This window comes from Phaseolus vulgaris, chromosome 3, assembly GCF_051622355.1.
Source record: "Phaseolus vulgaris cultivar YP4 chromosome 3, ASM5162235v1, whole genome shotgun sequence".
Taxonomy (NCBI): domain Eukaryota; kingdom Viridiplantae; phylum Streptophyta; class Magnoliopsida; order Fabales; family Fabaceae; genus Phaseolus; species Phaseolus vulgaris.
The window spans coordinates 36283077-36304684 of record NC_143500.1 but is presented as its reverse complement, the minus strand read 5'-3'; the positions used below and the strand labels follow the sequence as shown (position 1 = coordinate 36304684).

Below are 21608 nucleotides of genomic sequence, written 5' to 3'. Positions count from 1 at the left end.
AAGTATAAATTTAGAATTTATTTCATTGTTATTTTAATATAGTTTTTGATAGTATGTTTTTTTACTTTAAATAGTAAATATAATTGTTGTAAATCTTTATTTTTATAAAATACTTAAGTTTGAGATTAAAAATAATGATTTTTTTTTTAAATTTTTTTTCAATATTTTTAGATTTATATGGGGGCTGGCCAAAAACCATAGTTATGTAGGATAAATCAGACCTATTAATTTTCAAGCGGGCTTACCGTCTTTCATTTTTTACGATTAAAAATAGGACGAGACAAAATGGGATAGGACGAGACACATTACCAGCTTTATGCGTTATTAATCATGAAGAATACATTATAATACTTTTTAACACTAAAAAGTATAATAAGTTGAAGTTTAAAAAATATATATAGGCATTTATTAATAATAAAAAATTATATTTAGAATAAAAAAGAAATATTTTAATTTTATTTTAACAAAATTAAAAATGTTATTTTATTAAATATTTTTATTGGCCTGCTACTTTTCTATGGATTTTACCTACTTTCCAGTTATTTTTATCAATTTTTAAACACTTTTATTATTTATTTTGAACTAGCTACTTAATCAATTTGTCGGTTTTTCTGTGTGATAGATTAGTTCAATACAATTTTCGTAATTATTAAATAAAATAAAAGAAAAAGCATGTTATTAGATAGGATCCGAGGTATTTTAGAGAAAAAGGTTTAAGTTGATTGAAAGGGCGTTATTGAAAGTATATACTTAAGATTACTTGAAAATAATTTAATAAAATAGAAAAAGATAGATATAGTTAATAGGGAGTTGCAACTTGCAAGTTCTATCACAAAGGGCAAGTGGCAGAGTCTAGTTATTATTGGACTTTCATGCACTATTATTAATATTGGATGCAATTTGGTTGGTTTGACTTGCTTGTTTCAACTCTTCCAGCTCTAATTAATGAGCCTTAAGCACCTTTAATACGGGATAAATCTGAGATACAAGCATTATTATAAGATAATTCCGAGTTTTAAACAAGACTAAATATCTTTTAAGTTTTAAAAAATTAACATTTTTGCGTTAAAAAAATGATAAAAGAATTTAAAGTAAATTGATCTGCTTGTGAGATTTTACATTGAATATGACTTAAAAACTAAAACTGGCACGCCAAAGTAATTAAGTAGGACCATGGACCTTGTTTCATGTTTCTCACGGTGTTAGGTTAGAAATTTTGTCACTTGAAAACAACGTGAGTAAGCTTTCTGAATTGATTTGAACGTACTCTATTGTTACGGTCTAATTAATGCATTCATGGCTGCATGTGCCTTTTACTTTCATGTCAATGATGCCAAGTTGATCATTAATACAATACAAACAACTTGGTAGAAAAAGCACTCAGATTCATCTCCAAAAGGTTCAACATACGTGCACTTATCCATTTATGAATTAGATCATCAAAAGTCAAACCCCATTTGTTTATTGTACACACACACAAACATTATAATATAAGCATCAACGATCACTACTTCATTAGCATATCCGAGTGGTTCAACAGAGGGAAGCTGAGAAAGAGTATGGGGACTTGTTTTTCTTGTAACTCAACCTCCATATTAAAGAATATCCGTGTGGTTCATATCAATGGTTATGTAGAGGATTTTGAGGAACCAATTTCAGTGAGGCAAGTAATTGGGTACCCCTCAAAACACTTTCTTTGCACTTCCACCCTCCTTCTTTCCACTTCCTCAAAACCAATGAATGGAAACACACACCTCCAACCTGGGCAAGTGTATTTCATGCTGCCATACTCAGTACTACAAGCTGATGTTTCTCCTGTGGACCTGACTGGTCTTGTAAAGAGACTCAGCGCAATAGCCAAAGCAAGTCCTTTGTCGAGCCAGAATCAAACAGTTTGGTGTTCACCTTCTAGGAGTCCTAGCAAAGCTGGTGCGGCAGAGCAATATGGTGTTGGTAAGATGAATATTGGTGGAAGAAGCCCTTGTAAAGTACAATCTTGGAAACCTATCTTGGACACCATATCAGAGAAGCCATACAATAGGAGGAGTGAATCTGATTGGCAAGAAAGTTATTGATGGTTGGATAACCTTGGATTGTGGCTATACAGATAAGACCAAGACATGTGGAGTGGTGTGTTTTGATCATTAAAAATATTCAGAAAAATGTTTCAGTTTGCTGAAACTTTCATGTTGGGAAATTGGGCTTTCATAATGTATTTTAGAGTTTTTTTTATCTGATTCTCCTAAGCTGTACTTATGAGTGTGTTAGAGGACATGTTAATTATTAAGCACCGGATACTGTAAATTTCTAATCCAGACTGTATCTAAGCTAAAAGTGAGTTAAGATACAACAGAGATAGGTTATCCTGCAATGTTTCGTCAATTATTGAAAAATAAAAAATATATTAACTTACAAAATTCACACCTTATTGAATCAAAGTGGATAAATGGTAGGTCAAGATAGTCTTAAACAATTGTTTCCTAGACTTTTTTCCATATCATTAGAACAAAGTGAAAGGTGGGGGAAGTAGGTGTATGTACATATACATGCTAACAATGGAGATTAAGTTGGAGAAAGAATAGGGTGAGTAGAAGAGCACAAGAAGAAGAATTTCTAACAGTTTTAAATAATGTATACATGAAAAGGGAGGTAAGTGATCCAAGGGAATGGGTAGGTAAAAACTGAGTTGTTATTAGGTCAATCTATGAAATTTTACATAATTCTGCTAAAAGTGAAAAATAACAGTATTTTTCAATTATAGTTGGACTCTTAAAAGTGCTCTCAAGTGTTCTAACCCTTACTTGGAGGGTTCTATTTACTTGGAGGGTTCTATGGTGTAGAGTGTTAAAGACATTAGACGATCCAATCAATTTTAGATGATTCATCGACTCGATCTGGATTCGAGATGACTAGGATCAATATAATTCTAGGTTGACTCGACTCGACTTTAACTGGGTCGACTCGAATCGACCTTAACTGGGTTGACTCAACTCGACCTGACCTTGACTTTGGTTGACTCGATTCTGTCTAAACTTGGATCGATTCAGTTTGACCTGGTTCGAGCCGATTCAACTCAACCTGAGTCCAGGTTAACTCGGCTCAACCTGATCTTAGACTAACTCAAAATCCAACCCAAAATTCATTTTGAATAATCCAAAAAGTATCTAATCTATATATAATCCATATCCAATTAATTAAATGGATCGGACTTAAAAAACAAAAATATAGATTTGGATTTGAGATAAATCCATCTCACTGGAATAAAAAATAATATGAATTTGAATAATTATAAATTGAATTTGACTGAATTTTTTTCCACCCCTACTTTAATTTATAACAAAAAATATTTTCATTAAAATATTTTTAATGAAAAGATATAATTTATACTTTAATTTTTTAATAATAAAATATTATATTTAAATTATGATAATACATATAAATAAAATAAGAATACACATAATTATTACATTATTGCATAAAGTATGAAAATTGTGAAGTATAGTCCTTTATTAGTTTTTTTATTCAATTTTTTCTTAATGTAGTACAATTTTAAAAATAATTCTGAAAATGGACAAATTTTTTATTTTTCAAATATGTAAATCGTATATGTATTGATTCAATGATATAAAATCGTCAATTTAAAACACAAGTTTTGTAAAAATGAAAACTCGTATATTTTATATATAATTTCTCTCTAAAATCGTATATGAAGTATACGTTTTCAATTTAAAATTGTAAGGACCAGTAAAAATTATAAAAAATGAAAATCGTTACCTTCATTAGGTTTTTAAGTTTTTATTTTATTATATATAATTAAAGAAAAATATGTTTTTATAAAATATTTTAATATTATATATAATTAAAGAATAATGAATGATTTTTTTATAAAATAATTTGTTATTATATATAATTAAATAATGGCCAAATAAGTTTTTATAAATTATTTTATTATTATACATAATTAAATAAATGCTGAAATTTTAGAAAATACCTTTTTTATATATAATTAAATAATGTTTGAATAAGTTTGCATAAATTATTTTATTATTACTTATAATTAAAAAATGATTGATTTAAAAAAAAATATTTTTTATATATAATTAAAAATTACATATAATTTTTTGATTTTTAATATATTAAAATCATTTTTGAATTTTGAATAAAATTATTGATGTAATATTTTAATAATATAAAAAAATATAAATAAATTGTTTTAAGAAAAAATATCAAACTAAATCTAATCTATACAATAAAAAATTAAGTTTGTAAATCTGATATTTAATTATTTCGACTCAAAGAAATGATAAATATTAGTATTTTGATGTTGATAATAGTCAACACCCAATCTTGCTCGAGTAAATAACGTTTTCACTAAATAAAATTTGAAAAAAAGAAGATAAAAAAAAAAAAAAAAAAATATTTTTTCCTTCTTCACCTTTTCTTTTCATTTCTTTGTATCCCACCTTCACTGTTCTTTTCTGCTCACATCCCTGTTTCACTTAGCACATATACGAGCTCATATTACTCTTCAGACACCCTGTTTCTCCTCACTCACCTCCCAGCCCATCTTAACCTTTTCCATTTCCACTCATACCCCATTCTTTTTCTTTGCTCCTTCACTGTCTTTGCTCCTTCACTGCAGGCCATGTTAACTAGTGCAGAAAAGCTAAACAAGGGCGGTTATTTTACATTTACAAATGCAGCTATAGAGCCGTATTTGATCAGCACACATTTGATCAGCATGCATTTCGATCCATTATATATTCTGGAATGGTTAAGATTTTTCAATCAGTGTTCTATCTCACGCGTTTGCCGAGAGTCGAACACCCCAGACTCAATACCAGAACATATTATTGCCGAAGATAACATATAAAGTAACAACTAACTACTAAATAATATAAATTTTAAAAAATACAAATTACATAATACATAAAAAAAAAAATTTCAAAATATAATAAGTACTAATACTAAATAATATAAATTTTAAAAAATGAAAATTATAATACACAAAATAACATACAAATTCAAAATATAATAAATACTAAATAATATAAACTTTAAAATATACAAATTCTAATACATAAAAAAATAAATTCAAACAATTAAATAAAAATTCAAAATATTTAAAACAGTACCAACCTTGTGTGAACCAACGTTGGTGGTGAAGAGTGGCAGGGAGCGCCGACAACAACGACGACAGTGGAAGCGAAGGCGGAGCAACGACAGAGATAGGAATGCCAATGGAACAGTATCTTCGACGGAGATGGAGAGGAAGAAAATGATTCAAGAAATATAAGGAAACGAAAAACATTTATAATACTAACATGTGTGAAGATGGAGAGGAAGAAAACGATTCAAGAAACTTACATTGACACAATATAATGAAGATGCAAAAGAATAGATGAACGAAAGGCCAGTGCAGGAACAGTGCAACAAAGGAAAAACGGAGAAAAAAACTATACGAAAGTCTTTGGCGCGCTTCAAAACTTTAGGGTAAAAAAGGATTTTCAAATGCGGCTAAAAGTAAAACCGCACTTGTAAATCAAGCGCTTTGATTTACAAGTGCGGTTTTACATTTAGCCGCATTTGTAAATCAAAACGCTCTTGATTTACAAATGCGGTTATACAAATAGCCGCATTTGTAAATCAAATTAATTTAAAAAATGCCACCGCGTTTTTTACGAATGCGTTTAAGCGCGAAACTACACTAAATAAAGAACATTCTTTTCTTCATTTTGCACTAGTGGTTCTATCACGTACACACCAAACCATTAATTTTGTGGATTAATTATGTAAGAACGTAAAAAATAAAAGAAGTCGCAGACCCCTCCCCCCTATGGTTACTTTTTCTTTCCTATTTCTTTCTCTCTCCATCTCTCCCAAGTTATATTCTCTTCTTTCTCTCTTAATTTTATCTCTCAATTTTCATCTATTTTGTAATTTGATTGCACCACGTTGTAGCCAAGAAGTTAAGGAACATTTCTATTCGATAAGACTTTTAAATAAAATAAGTTCATTTTTGTCTAAAGATCATTTGTTCTCTGTTTTTTCTTAGAATTTAGTCATTGATAAAGGAAAAAGTATTTATGAAACAAATATTAATGCATTAAACTTTAATTTATTAAAGCAAAAACCCTGGATAAAGTTTCTGCATAACAAATATTAAACATACACTACAAATGTATATATAAAGGAAACATGAAATAAATAATAATAAATAGTAATTTTCCAAAAAATCATATGAATGATACATATTTCAAAAGAGTCATGAAAGTCTTTAATTTATTTTTCATCTCGTCAATGCGGTCATGAACCCTATCGAAACATGTGTTGATGTTGTCAAAACGTCTCTTCATGTTGAGGTTCATAGTCAGGATGGATTCCTACAATGCTTGGAATCCAGTTAAATATTGCGTTGACATTGTAGAGTTATCCTGCATTGGGACCTGAGGCACACTGCCATCAACGTGTTCCTCTGGAATGGTTAGGTCTGCATCATCTTCATCTTCTGCGTCATCCTCCTGGTCATCCCTTCCATACTGTCACACACCATGTACCAGATGGATATTTAACTTTTTCATTGATTTTTTTTTTCCAAAAAAGTGACACCATCTGAGATTCAAACATGATTATAGGGATAAATCGATTTCACATGCTATCATAAACTATAAGATCAACATGGCATATGGTAGAAAAATACATATGCATAATAAAATACAACCAAATTTTACATAGTTCAGGGATTTGCAGTCATTATCTTCACTAGTTTTCTAATTCGTCTCTTAAGAGGCAAGCCAAAGTGTTTTTTCACTACATTAGGATGACCACACTAGAAGTTATAACAATTATCCAATAGGTCTTTATCCTTTATGCTCATCTCCACTAACATTTCCCAGATATCAGATTCAGAGTACTGAAAAGTCGATGTACGACAGAGTGTGTGTGTGTGTTCACGAAATATGGAGTTTCGTTCTTCTTTTGCAACAACATGGCATCTATTATATTGCAGATTTTCTTTCATAGCATTAGTCACTAGTTGTGATGACAAACCGACAACGTCAAATGAAATGGATTGTCGCTCAACAATATGGCATAACCTATCTGACTAATCACTACCCCTCCCAAGTGCGGGGCGGGGCGGGTTGGCTCGCATAATCCGCATAACTTTAAAATGTATAATTTTTTTTTCTGCACCCCCATATTTTCTTTATGTAGCCTCATATTTCACATTATGAAATTTTTATTAACATCTTATTATGCATGTCTCATGAAAATAATATTACGAGAACATTTACCAAATACATCTAAATAAAAAAAATTCAAAATTTTTATTTAAAAATTTAATTTTTTAAAAAAATATTTCTTATGCGGGCTGGCCCGCAGACCCGCGGTCCAACTCTTGTGCAGGGCGGGCTAGAAAAATCAGCCTACAAATTCTATGCGGGACAGACCAACCCGACCTGCTTTTTACGGGTCAAATGTGGGACGAGCTTATGCGGGGCAGGTCAGCCCGCCACCCCTAATAACCACTTGTTTATAAACGCAAAGAGAATGTGTAGAGGACATAAAATGAGAAGAATTCCCATCACCTTAAACATTGATTGAAAAACTATGAAAAACAATTACTTTTTAGTATTTTCACCAAAATTTTCACTAAATAATGGCCAAAAAAAGTCACATATCTTAAACATTGAGGAAAAAATATGAGAAAAAATTAATTTATTACTTATATATAAAAAAAATGATTAGATGTAAGCAACATATGCTTCGAGAAAGAAAATCCCCTTGTCTAAAACTACAAAGAAAATATCACTACAAAAAAAATCACTTTTAGCGACCACCACATTCGGTCGCTAACAGTACAATAATCGGTCGCTAAACGTATATGCGACTGAAACAGTCACCAAATAAAGATGGAAGCGAAAATCCTAATCGCAAAGCCTTTAGCGACCGAATTATAAAGTAGTCGCTTATTTGCAACCGATATTTTGGTGGCGAAATCGGTCGCATAATATTTGGTCACCAAAGTTTAGAAACCAAATTAGCAATCGAAATTTCGGTGGCTAAATCAGTCGCAGAAAATTTGGTCACCAAAATTCAGAAACCAAATTAACGACCAAACTTTTATAAAAAATTGGTGGCTAAATCTGTGGTTGAAATAGAGGTGATAGCGACCACCATTTTCGGTCGCTAATGGATTAAATTAATTAATTAAAAAAAAAACTTTTGGTGGCTAATTCGGTAGCTAAATGGAGACCCCTTTAGCGATTGATTTGAATTCGGTGGCTAAATATTTTTCTTAATCACAGCGACTGATTATATTTTGGTCGCTAATTTTTTTTTTTTTGTTAAAATAGCCACCAAATCAGTTTCGGTGGCTATTTTTATATGTATTGTTCATACCTATTTAAAATGGTATTTTAACCATTTTATAAAGAAATTCAAACCTGCATATAGATACTCAAAATTTAATCAAGCTAAATACGAATGAACTTCAAATACAAAGTTTAAGAAGGAGTTGTAATCAAATTAAATGTAAATCGTATTACACAATAATGGATCTTCAATATTAATTTATGGATTTAGAACCTAAACAAAAGGCTATAAATTACACAATGTCTATCTAAAAGTAAAATTTGTATAAAAGGAAAATTAAAAACATACATATTGTTTGAACCATGTAGCAAAATAGGATGAAATGTATTGGCCAATTTGAGCTTCTGAAGCAGTAGGACTAATCTCTCTTAAATATTCAACATAAATACTGCAACAAAGAAATTGATTATTCAAACCTCATGCAACATAATTAACTTTCTTTTCAAATGAGTGAACATTGTCTTACTCAAAGTATGGTTGAACCTCTTCACAGTTTTGAAGAACATACAATTGGGCAGCATCAAAGTCCCTTTGATTTAGATAATATGTCATGCATTTTCCAATTTCTCTTCCTAGATAATTGAAAATTGAAATAGGAGGAGCATGTGAAGAACCCTCGCCTACTTCAAGATTACGAGGGATCCTAGTCCTTCTTGTTTCAACATGATCAGGATAATAAAATGAGGCAAATGTAGATGTTTCCTCCACCAAGTAAGCTTCACAAATAGAGCCTTCCACCCTCGCTTTATTTTTTACTTTTTTTTAGGGAGTGTAAGAACCTAAAAAAGAATATGGATGTACACAATTTTAAATATTAAATAAATAAACAACAAATGTTATAATAGTGATTAGTAATTTTATACCTCTCAAATGGATACATCCAACGATATTGGACTGGACCACCAACTTTTGCCTCGTAAGGTAGATGAATTGGAAGATGTTCCATGAAATCAAAGAAGCTTGGTGGAAATATTTGTTCCAATTTACACAATAACACAAGAATATTTTCTTCCATAACTCTTTAGGTGTTCAACATTTAGTGTTGTCGAACTTAATTCTCTAAAGAAAAGACTAAGTTCAATAAGAACTTTCCAGATTGATTTTGGTAATGCATCAAATGCAATTGGAAGCAAACGTTGCATGAACACATGACAATCATGACTTTTCATGCCATGTAACTTGCCTTGATTAAGGTCAACACATCTACCTAAATTGGAAGCATATCCATCTGGAAAATTCAGTTCTTTAACCCATTTTCAAATAAAAGACTCTTTGGGATTTCGTAAATGTATATGCTGCTTTTGGTTTGATGAGTTTGCTACCACCAATGTCTTTCAACTCCAACTCTTTTCGGTTGCATATTTGTGCTACATCCAATCGAGCCTTGTTTGTGTCCTTAGTTTTTCCTTTGATATCCATCACAGTGTCAAACACATTCATAAACACATTTCTCTTTGTGTGCATAACATCAATATTGTGACGTAAAAGTTAAGTTTTCCAATATGGCAACCTCCAAAATATACTTTGTTTCTTCCAATTATGTTTAATACCATATTCAGGAATATTTTGTTGTTCTTGTAATTCAGTGCAAACTGGTAAGTGTGCAACCATATTCCAAATGTCAAGACTAGACAAACGTGGAAGAGGGGGATCAGTCTCAACAAACTTCTTATTGAATGCCTTTTTATTCTTCCTAAATTGATGATCAGGTGAAAGAAACTGACGATGACAGACGAAAAAGGATATCTTGTGGCTATGACTAAGATAGAATGCCTTTGTTCTTTCCATGCATATAGGGCAAGAAAGTCTACCAGAAGTCATCCAACCCGATAACATGTCGTAAGTTGGAAAGTCATTAATTGTCCACATCAAAGCAGCTTTAATCATAAAATTTTGCCTTAATGACACGTCATAAGTCAATATCCCTTCAGTCCACAAGGTGCATAAGTCATCTATAAGTGGTTGCAAGAACACATCAATCTTATGCTTTGGATTTGAAGGACCTATAACTAAGATTGTCAAAAACATAAACTCCCTCTTCATGAACATGGAAGGCGGAAGGTTGTATGAGGTTAGGATAATTGGCCAACAAGAAGGTTGGGTGGTTTCCACTTGTAAAATGAGCATCCGCACCAGATCAGATGAGACAAAGTTATGACTATCCCCACTATCAATCAGAACCAAAACAATTCTTCCATTAAATCTTCTTTGCAACTTCATAGTCTGATTTGGTGTCATTCCCCCTATCGAAAAAATAGACAGATCCATGTGCAAACATTCTCTATCAAAATCTTTGGGCCGCTTTTCCTCTATGAGCTCTTCAACCTCATTGTGCTTGCAAACCGAGGTCCTCATCTTTAGCCAAGATATGACTCTTAAATTCTTATCAGGACAACAATGTCCAGGACTGTAAGCACCACCTCAGTGAAAGCATCTTCCCTCTTCTCTCCTCCTAATGTACTCATGATAGGCTAGGTTTTTGGTCCCTCAGTTTCTCATCCCTGCCGAATTCATTCCTTCCATTCTTGATCCTTGCCAAAAATAGTTACTCAGTTTCTATCAGTACGTACTGATTTTATAGCTATTGATGGTATTTAATAGATGCAGGGGATTGGATAATTTAGTGTTGGAAAAATAGTTACTCAGTTTCTATCAATACGTACTGATTTTATAGCTATTGATGGTATTTAATAGATGCAGGGGATTGGATAATTTAGTGTTGGATCAGGTCTTGTACATGACAGCTTTTGCAGCAGCTGAGATTTAGACTTTATCATGTTCATATATACATGTTCATATGTATATATATATATATATATATATATATATATATATATATCACTATTACGCTAATTGCTTCATACACATTCATAATTTAACAGTTCATAAGAAATTGCATTGGAACATTAATTAACTTGAGTAAAATATAGTAGAAAATACTTGCAGACCTCCGTTCGCATCTGTTCGCAACTCCGTTCGTCTTTGCTCGCGCCTCCGTTAGTCTCCGTTCGTCTTCGTTCGCGCCTCCGTTCGAACCTCTGTTTGTCTCCGTTTGCGCCGACGCCCTCCACCCGCAGCTTCCTCCTCCTCCTCTTGCACCTTCATTCGCACCACAACCACCACCTGCAACTTCCTCCTCCTTCTCCAATGGTTCTTTGTTTTATGAAAATTTACCCACTTCAATGCCCTAAAAGTCAACACCAACTCTCTGAAGCTAGAAGAAAAAAAGTAAGAAAACTTTCTTAAAATAATAATAATAATATTCAAGAATTTATGACACACAAATTTTTCTATAGATAAAATAAAATTGATTTTGAATCAACATCCCAATATTTTATTTAACTACATTATTTATTTTTTCAATTAGTAAAATAAAATTAATTTTGAATCAACATCTCAATATTTTATCTAATTACATTATTTATTATTAGAAATGAATAAAACTATGTAGCCATACACATTAAAAAATAAATATTAAATAAGTATTTAAATATACACATGATAATAAATATGAATATTTTAATCACTTAATTATTTTTCATAATAATACAAATTTCATGGTTTCTAACCTGTATATACTTATTATCTCTATTAATAATTTTTATTTAAACAGCCTTTTTTTATAGAAACAAGTAATAAAAGTGCTATTAATAAAAAAATATTAATAATTAAAAAATTATTTACAATTTAATTTTGAAAATTTATTTATTTTTATAAAATTAAAGTTATTTTGAAGAGATAGTTTTATTTAAATTTAATTATGTGGCGTAATTTATTTTTTTAAAAAAAATTAATTTTATTAATAATAATTTTTTGTTATGTAATTTTATTTATAATTTTTATTGAGCTGATATTTTAAAAATAATATTTAATTAATTTTATTTAAATTTAAGAAATTACAAACTTATGACCACTCATGAATATATAGAATGTGATTCTTGTATAGTTTTTTAAAATAAAAATAAATTATTATTATTATTAGCAGTAGTAGTAAAATAAACAATTATATTTAGTGACCAAAACAAATTTGGTGGCTAAAAAATAAATGTATTTGGTGGCTGATTTGGTGGAAAAAAATAAACACTTATATTTTGCGACCACAAATAAATCGGTGGCTAAAAAATAAACAAATTTGGTGGTTATTTTGGTGGCAAAAATAAACAATTATATTTAGCGACTAAAGAAAAATCGATGACTAAACAATAAACATATTCGGTGACTAAATAAGCAATAATAATTAGCGACCGAATTAGAATCGGTGGTTAAAAAAGAAACATAATTGGTGGCTAATTCGGTCGCAGATATATTTTCTCAAATTTATTCAAAACAGCCACCACTTTAGCGACCGATGATTTTGTCACTCTCATTGTCGGTCGCTGATTCGGTCGCAAAACTAACTAACATTATTAATAATTCAGTTGGTCGCTATTTCGGTCGCAAATTTGACACTACAAGTATTCGGTGACTAATTCGGTTGCAAATTGCAATCACTTGTTTTTTGTCGCTAAATTCGATAACTAAAGTGTTATTTTCTTGTAGTGTATGTAAAAAATAAAGATGGAAAAGAAGACACAAATGACCTGAAAAAGGAGGAAATAATAATTACAAAATCAAAATATATTAAAAGAAGATATTGTTATTACTTCTTGTCGATCCATCTTTTCTTGTCCAGAATTAGGATAACATATATGCATAACTTAATAATTAAAATTTTTAAAATAATCGTAAAAATAACACGTCTGTCATAAAACAATATGTTAAAATTGTAAATTTCTTATATAGATAATATATATTACTACCCACCTTATATTTGCAATCATGAATAACCCTCCAAGATAAGGATGCAGCATTTTTCCAACAAAATCCTTTTAACTTGGACATCAATCAATCAGATGTAAATAATGCAAAATTAATTTTTTTTAGGTATAAATAGTATATTTTTTTATATATTTATAGTAAAAAATTATTAAAATAAGTCATCATCAATTTTCTTTAAATGATAAACAAATTTTTATTATAAATTAAAATGTTACAATTTTGATACTGATTCAAGAAAATATTTGTTCAAATAATTCTTTTGTTATAAATATCCAATAGATTAAGATTTATTATATAGACACGTTATAGTACATATAAAAAAAAACATTTAAGATCAATCAATCAGTCAATACAGGTAAGTTTTTCATAACACTTATTTTTTAAAATAAAAATATTTTAATTTATTAAAAACTTTTTAAAAAACTTTATAATTAGTCACTTTTATCAAAGTTATAATATGTTTACAATCTTATTATTTGGTACAAATATCCTAGGGCTGCTTTTATTAAATTTACTAAATATTTCAATTAAATATCTCAAATTAATATTTTATTATTAAAACCTTAGAGAAAGATGGTTACCAGGGCATAATTTTCCTTTATCAAACAACTAACCCACTTTCGGTCAATGTATTATAAAAATTTGTGGTAATGGAAACATGATATTGAAAGATATGTTTACAAAAGCTATCTAGAAAAAGTTTATTTTGACACTAAAAAAAAAAAGATAAATAATACTAAACTTACATAACAATCCATTATAATAATATATATTAAGATTTTAAGTTAAAAAATAATATAAATATAAGTAAAATATACATGAGAAACCTGTGGTGGGAAAAGTGGAAAAAAAAAACCTGTTATCACAAAATAAATCAAGGAAAATACTTCACTTTTTCTCTCTCATCTATTTTCCAACTCTTTTTGTTCTTTAAATTCAACAGACAAATGTTCCAACACAATCTCAGTTATCTTATCTCTTCCTGGTGTGGAGAACAACTGTGATGGAGCCCGAAACTTTTGTAGCACTGGTAGCTGGTGTCACAGGGATGGCTGGGCTGAGTCTAGCCCAAGCCCTGAAGCAGCCTAATTGTCCCGGAGGCCCATGGAAAGTTTACGGCGCCGCTCGCAGGCCCCCTCCCAGTTGGTTCCCTCCTTCCACCGTCGACCACTTCATCACCTTTGACGCTGTCGACTCTTCCGACACGCGCGCCAAGCTTTCACCCATTGCGAGTGAAGTCACGCACCTATTCTGGGTGAGCTTGCAGGTTCGTGTAGATGAAGAAGCCAACGTGAGAGTCAACGAAACCATGCTCTTCAACGTTCTCTCCGTCCTCAAATCTTGCACGTCTTCAAAGCTTACCCATGTCACGCTCCAAACCGGCACCAAACACTACATGGGCCCAATTTTCGACCCACTCCTCTCTACCCAACTCATCTCCCACGACCCACCCTTTAACGAGAACATGGCGCGACTCCCTTACCCGAACTTCTACTACGCACTCGAGGATCTCGTTGCATCGTACGCGCCATCGCTCACGTACTCAGTGCACCGCTCCTCTATTATAGTAGGCGCCTCCTCCAGGAGTATATACAACTCCCTGGTCACGCTAGCAACCTACGCCGCAATTTGTCGCCACGTAGGATTGGCGTTTCGGTACCCGGGAACGAAGTACACGTGGGAGCATTTCTGTGACATGACTGACGCCGGAGTGTTGGCGCAGCAGCACGTGTGGGCTGCGGTTACCCCTGAGGCTAAAAATCAGGCCTTCAATTGCACAAACGGCGACGTTTTCACGTGGAAGAGCGTCTGGAAGTTATTCTCTGAACTTTTCGATGTGGAGTTCGTGGCGTTGGACGAAACGCAAGACTTGGATTTGGTGGAGGTGATGCGTGATAAGGGTAGCGTTTGGAAGGAGATTGTGGAGAAATACGAGCTTGAGAACACCATATTGGAGGAAATAACCTGCTATGAAGCCGTCCAAGCGGTGCTAGGTTTTAAGTTTCAACATGTATCTAGCATGAACAAGAGTAGAGAATATGGATTTTTTGGGCATGTGGATACCTTTAAGAGTATCAGATTTTGGGTGGAGAAGCTGAAACAGATGAAGATCATACCATCTTATCAACCATCAACTCCCTAAGATAACACTCTTGTAATGCTCATCTTTGCCAAGGTTCTATTTCAAATAATTTAACTTTGTCATAAATAAACTATTAACAATAATAACCATGTTTAAAACATTTTAACATTTTTTTAGTAATTAGATGATATATTATGTTGAACTAATTAAAATTTTTATTCTCCCATATATAAATCAAATTAGGTTGGATAACTCTTAAAAGTATGTTTAGCTATGATAAAAATAATCATCTCACAATTAAATTAAGAGACTATTTAAACAAAACATTCAATATAAAGAACAGTTAGTATTTTTCTTTATCGATGAATACAAAATTCCTATTTTAGTTGCATTAAAATCACTTCAAGACAAACAAATAAAGGTAAAGCCTCAAAAGTACAATATTTTATCATAAGTGTATACATAATTCATTTTTCAGTTAAGGTACATTTGAAGCATACAATATTATACTTAGGGTCATTAAGCTTAAAAGTGTAATCTTTTAATTATGATAAATAAATCATTCATCTTACAACCACATTAAGAAAACTTAAACAATACATTTGGCAGGACTCAATTTCTCTAGGTTAAAAATAGAATAGTTAAATGAAGAACAAATTTTATTTTTTTTAATCAGTAATAAAAATTTAATAAATAGAAGTAATAGGGTACTCCAAACCATGTACAAACAAATTTTATCTTAATTTGATTGTATTACAAGTTAATATAATAGCACGAGGAATAAGTTTATATCATATCAATAATATTATCATGACTGAATTATTTATTTTGTTTAAAAAACTGACAATATTTATAATGATATTTAAATAAAGACTTAATTATAGAAATAGACAGTATGCACTTGGTTTCAAATCACACTTTAGATCATATCGTTATTTTTTAAATGTATTAATTATAAAATATAAAAAATAAAAAATAAAAAATAGGTTGAAATTATAAAAAGTAGTTTTAAATATATAAATATATTTTAAAATATAATCATTTTACATTTTTTTAAACATATGAACAAAGATAACTAAGACAATTGAGAATATAAACACTGTTGTAGATCTAGAAGCATGAGAAAGGATAAGAAAATGGAGCAGAAACTATCTTTGGTGTTTCTTTCTACACCACTTGTTAGAATATCTTTCTATCATAAGCATTAGTCAACAAAAAAAATGATGTTCCAACCATCATTGTGTTTTTTTAGAATAACCAGTTGAGGTAACAACAGGGTAGAAGATTTCTGTTCATAATAAAAAAATCATATATCAAAGTTGGTTGCAGTGGTCGAACAAGAAATATATATATATATATATAAATATATATAAAGTGATTCATGAGCACAAGATTCTTCAAAAGACTCATTCAAAGAATAAAACAAATATGTTATAATACTAACTAAAAATCAAGGAAATCTAATGCTTGGTCTCTCTGCCTATCATATTATATGTTTTCATATAAACAGATTATAACAGTCTACATTACAGATACAAGATTGACTAATAATTTCAATAATTATCACAACATAACATAATTATACAACCTATACATTTATCACTCATAGTCTAGACAACATCAATAAATCATACTTGAATTGCTTACTTTGTAAAATAAAAACTTACTTTGTTGAAAAGTTGACCGGTTAAAAGGGTATTGAAAATTCATCCTTAAGAATATATACAAATTTAATAAATTGAACAACTTTACTTATTTACACAGAAAGAAAACTTTTTGTGTAAGTGTCGAAATCAATTTTGTTTTTGTTTGAGCAATTTCACATCATTTTGAGCGATACCTACTTTAGATGAAAAAATAATTAATACAATCTATATCTTAATTAAACGTCATCTAACATATTATCTTCAAAAGAAAAAGACTTTATTCGTATTTCTATTATTTAAAAGCTTACACATCTAAGTGTCTATACTACAGAAAATTATCAAATAGAAACCAATATTTAGAAACCAAAATAATTAGTTGCAATAGTAACTAAATTATAGACCATTTTAGAAACTAAAAAAGATGGTTTAGTTTCTATTATTGTGAAATAGTTTCTAAATTAGTATCTAATTAGCAACTAAGGTTTTAACTACCAATTATTTAGATTCTAAATTTGGTAGCAAAAACCTTAGTTGTTAATTAGATATCAATTTAAAAACCATTTAACCATAATAAAAACTAATTTAGAAACCAACAATTTATTTAGTTCCTAAAATGATCTCTAATTTAGTCACTATAGCAATTAATTATTTTTAGTCTCTAAAATTGGTTTCTATTTCATGATTTTCTTGTAGTACTAGTGTTGTAATAACACTTGTTACTTCATCTAAGTAATATGATTTATTATGATAGAAAAAAAAACATTAAAAATTAAAAACCAAAAAACAATCAATAATTGTAAAAGATAAACTCTTAATAAAATAAGAAATGAAATTTGTAATAAAATAAAGAATGAAGTTTTTAAATAAGCTGATATAATTTATTTTAAAATTATATCTTTAAGAAAAATAGGAATCTTCCCCCATTTCTTTATTCAAATAAGTATTTAAATCAAGCAATTTATTAATCAAACACATTCTATTCTAAGCCAATTCAACGTAATTAATCATTACTAGTCTCTTTTAATTTTAAACCAAAAGAAGGACTAAATTTAGATAACAAACAAAATATAAATTGCATTCTTCATAGTCACGAAATTACGATGAAGAGACATCGTGAGTGCCAATTAAAAATAAATACCTATAATTGACATAAGCAAATACATAAAATTTTGGCAAATGCACTAAACTTGTAGTGAACACAGGGAAACTCTTGAACTCAAGAAAACTAAGATGAAGAACACTCATATATAATGTAGTGAATGAAAAAAAAAAAAAAAAACACCTATAATTGACATGAGCAAACAAATAAAATGTTGGTAAATGCAACAACTTACAGTTTTTTTTATCAGAAAAAATGAATAAATATATGAGTTATTTCAGGAATACATTAACTTTTTTTTTGAAAGATTTACCTGAAGTTCTTACATTACTCATGCTAAATGCATCTTAGAAAAATTGACAGAAATTATATAAATTAATGGCTCAAGACACCTATCAGAATACGAAAAACTTACATTACGTATTCTAGATATGGATCAACTTATAATGACAATGAGTACAAAAAATTTATTTAGATTGGAAGATGAATATAAATGGTTTGAATTAAATTATAAAAATATCAATAACTTTATTTATTATTAATTGTTTTAATTAATTATTAGAATAAATAAAATAAAGAACTTTTGGTTCCCGTAAATTGTGTTTTTTTTTTTACTTAAATCAAACAAGGAAAGTGCGTCTTTCAGCACCGTCTCTTTCCGCTCATATATAAAAACACAGTGAAAAGGAGCTGCAATGAAAAAATAAAGTTGAAAATAATAAAAAGTACAAAAAATGATTAAATTATGTAGTGGAAAAAGTTTTAACTATAAAAAAAGTAATAGTTAATTTTTTTTTTTTAAAAAAACATGAGCAGATGAAAATAATACATGCCTCATTTGGATCCACAAAACTCCAATGAAATAGGAGGAAAAAAACTCATCACCATGAAACATCCATAGTCACCAATCATACTACAAAACAGCCTCCCAAACATATGATGACACTCATGCAATTGCTGCCAAAGAAATAAAACGAGAAGGGGAAAGAAATTGTATCAAAATCACAAGGAAAAAAAGTTAAAAATTATAATTTAAATAATTTTATTTTTTTTAGCAAAGAATTAAATTAAATAAAAGGAAATACTTCAGGGGTATCCTAACCTGTGTACAGAAAAAGGAAAGAAATCTATCTATATCTAGAACAAACACCTCTTCCCTTCTTAAAAAACTAATAAAACTTTCAATAAGGGACCATAAACAGTTTGCACCAAGAACAGGTACCATAAACTAGGTGACACAAGACAAGGCTTCATTAGAGCTAAGCCAACACCAACAACGAAACAACTAATTCTATCATTCCTCCAACACATCACAAACCTTGCATCCCCATGGATCATCCACGGCTTCCAGCAAAGTCACTACACCATAAACTAGGTGTTGGAATCTTATATCTTCATATTTACCAACCAGAGCCAGCCAAAAAACCAAATTGGCAGCAACAAATAATTAGCTGCAGCACACATCAAATAGCATTCTAGGATTGATACAGGCCTTGATTTGGCCTTGGATAACATCTGTCATATCTACCATCAGAACCACTGATAGCATCCTACATCCCTTCATTTGGATTAAGCTGTCCCTGCATAACGCTGTCATGTAATTAAAAAGGCAAACAACACACTACAACATCGTTTCCATCACCATCCAAATCTTCACCGTGGCACTTTAAGCACCTAGCCCTTCCGAATTGCTATGCACTAATACCCATACCAAGAAAACTCACTCCACTAGATCCCGCATCTAAACAGTATTATGGAATGACACTCATCCTTGAGATCAGAATCTCTTATGAAGTGGCAACCTCCAGTTGTGCTCATCTTCTCCACCTTGTCTCCAACATGGTCTCTAAAATCCAGCAGCATATACTTCCTTAGTTGGTTTTTTGACCATGATGGGTTTTTTTTTTTTTTTGGTTTTTACCAAAATGGGGTCCGTTTAAAAAAAATTACAAATTTAGGCAAGTCGTGCCAATTCGGCACGACTTCATATGCAAAAATTGTTCCAATTAGGCACGACTTCTGCCATGTCATACTGAAGTCGTACCAACTTAGCACGACTTCTGCCCTGTCATATTGAAGTCGTGCCAACTTGGCACGACTTCTGCCTTATCATACAGAAGTCGTGCCAAGTTGGCACGACTTCTACGACGTCATATTTTTTTTAAAAAAAAATTATTGTTTATATATTGGATAGTAAGTTATGTAATGTTAAAAATTAATTTGATACATAATTTTCTAAGAGTGTTAGTTTTAAGAAATAAAAAATTGGATAATCGTGTATGGATCATGTTTGACGGTAATGTAATACAATAACTTGATTATTTGCTTAATTAAAAAATGAAGAAAATTGTTATTGAATTTGGAAATAAATAGATAAATGAAAAATTATTATATTTGGAAAATAAATAGAGAATTATTGTTGTGAATTTGCAAAATAAATAGTTTGAGAAGTAATGATTTTACATAACACGTAATGATGAGAAGAAATTAATTTTTAACATTACATAACTTACTACCTAATATATAAACAATAAAATTAAAAAAAAATTAAAAAAATTATGACGTGGCAGAAGTCATGTCAGGTTGACACGACTTCAGTATGACAGGGCAGAAGTCGTGCCAAGTTGGCACGACTTCAGTATGATAGGCAGAAGTCGTACAAAGTTGGCACGACTTTAGTATAACATGACAGAAGTCGTGCCTAATTGGACGACTTCTGCATATGAAGTCGTCCCAATTAGGCACGACTTGTCTAAATTTGTAATTTTTTTTAAACGGACCCCATTTTGGTAAAAACAAAAAAAAATAACCCCATCATGGTAAAAAAACCTCCTTAATTGGTCCTAGAGAATCAATCTTGTAAAACCCTCCATTGGCCTTTAGTTTTCTATTGTTTTACCTGCGATAAGAAATACTACCCTTCACACTTTTTCAGCTAAATCAAAATACACTATATACCCCTAACATTAGTCAAGGAATAATTCAGATGACAATTTAGTACTGCAAAACCAACAACACCATACAAATTATATTGAGAACATTGATTATATTTTTCTTCATTTATTTTGTAACCATATTAATGCATGTTAAAGGAGATAACATCCAGTCCGAGAAAGAGAACTTCACTTTTCTTACTTTATGTTTCATCTATACCCATGATCAGATTTGTGCCATAGTAAAAATTTCCTCATCATCTATTTTTGCTTGGTTAAAAATAACCTTGTTTCTAAACTTCCAGATGCACCAAACCACTGAGACCCAAAGGCTTTTCCATAAGCGGTTACCTTCTTGATTAAAACAAATACAAGAGAATTGTTGAAAGTGATGAAACAAATATAATTTAAATAATTTTACATTTGACTTGTAAAAATAAGATATAGACAAGTTTCAATTATTTACAAAAATATCATAATATATTTTTTTAATCTTCTTTTAATCTATGGAAAATGTGTCATCAAAGACTAAATTTATACTAGTAAAACAAGTTATTTATACTCTAATGGGTTATTATTATTCAAACAAAATGAGAGTATGTATAAGAAAATTGATTTAAATATTTGAATTATTTTCATGGATTTGAAGTGAT

General features: G+C 30.3%; 2 protein-coding genes and 1 long non-coding RNA gene across 3 annotated transcripts; 2 read left to right on the top strand and 1 right to left on the bottom strand.

Moving 5' to 3' along the window:
* Nucleotides 1-1506: 1506 nt before the first annotated feature.
* Nucleotides 1507-2421, top strand: LOC137805885 (uncharacterized). Its single transcript, XM_068605775.2, has one exon. It carries the CDS (start codon nucleotides 1560-1562, stop codon nucleotides 2073-2075), a length of 516 nt encoding a protein of 171 aa, XP_068461876.1. The 5' UTR covers nucleotides 1507-1559; the 3' UTR covers nucleotides 2076-2421.
* Nucleotides 2422-8676: 6255 nt separating this feature from the next.
* On the bottom strand, nucleotides 8677-9347 carry LOC137805886 (uncharacterized). Its single transcript, XR_011080268.2, has 3 exons — nucleotides 9240-9347; nucleotides 8843-9155; nucleotides 8677-8764 (listed from the first exon to the last, which is right to left on the bottom strand). It is a non-coding gene; the product is annotated as an uncharacterized LOC137805886 (long non-coding RNA).
* A 4682-nt stretch (nucleotides 9348-14029) lies between these two features.
* Nucleotides 14030-15437, top strand: LOC137807248 (3-oxo-Delta(4,5)-steroid 5-beta-reductase). The gene has a single exon (XM_068607766.2). It carries the CDS (start codon nucleotides 14198-14200, stop codon nucleotides 15335-15337), a length of 1140 nt encoding a protein of 379 aa, XP_068463867.1. The 5' UTR covers nucleotides 14030-14197; the 3' UTR covers nucleotides 15338-15437.
* Nucleotides 15438-21608: the final 6171 nt, after the last annotated feature.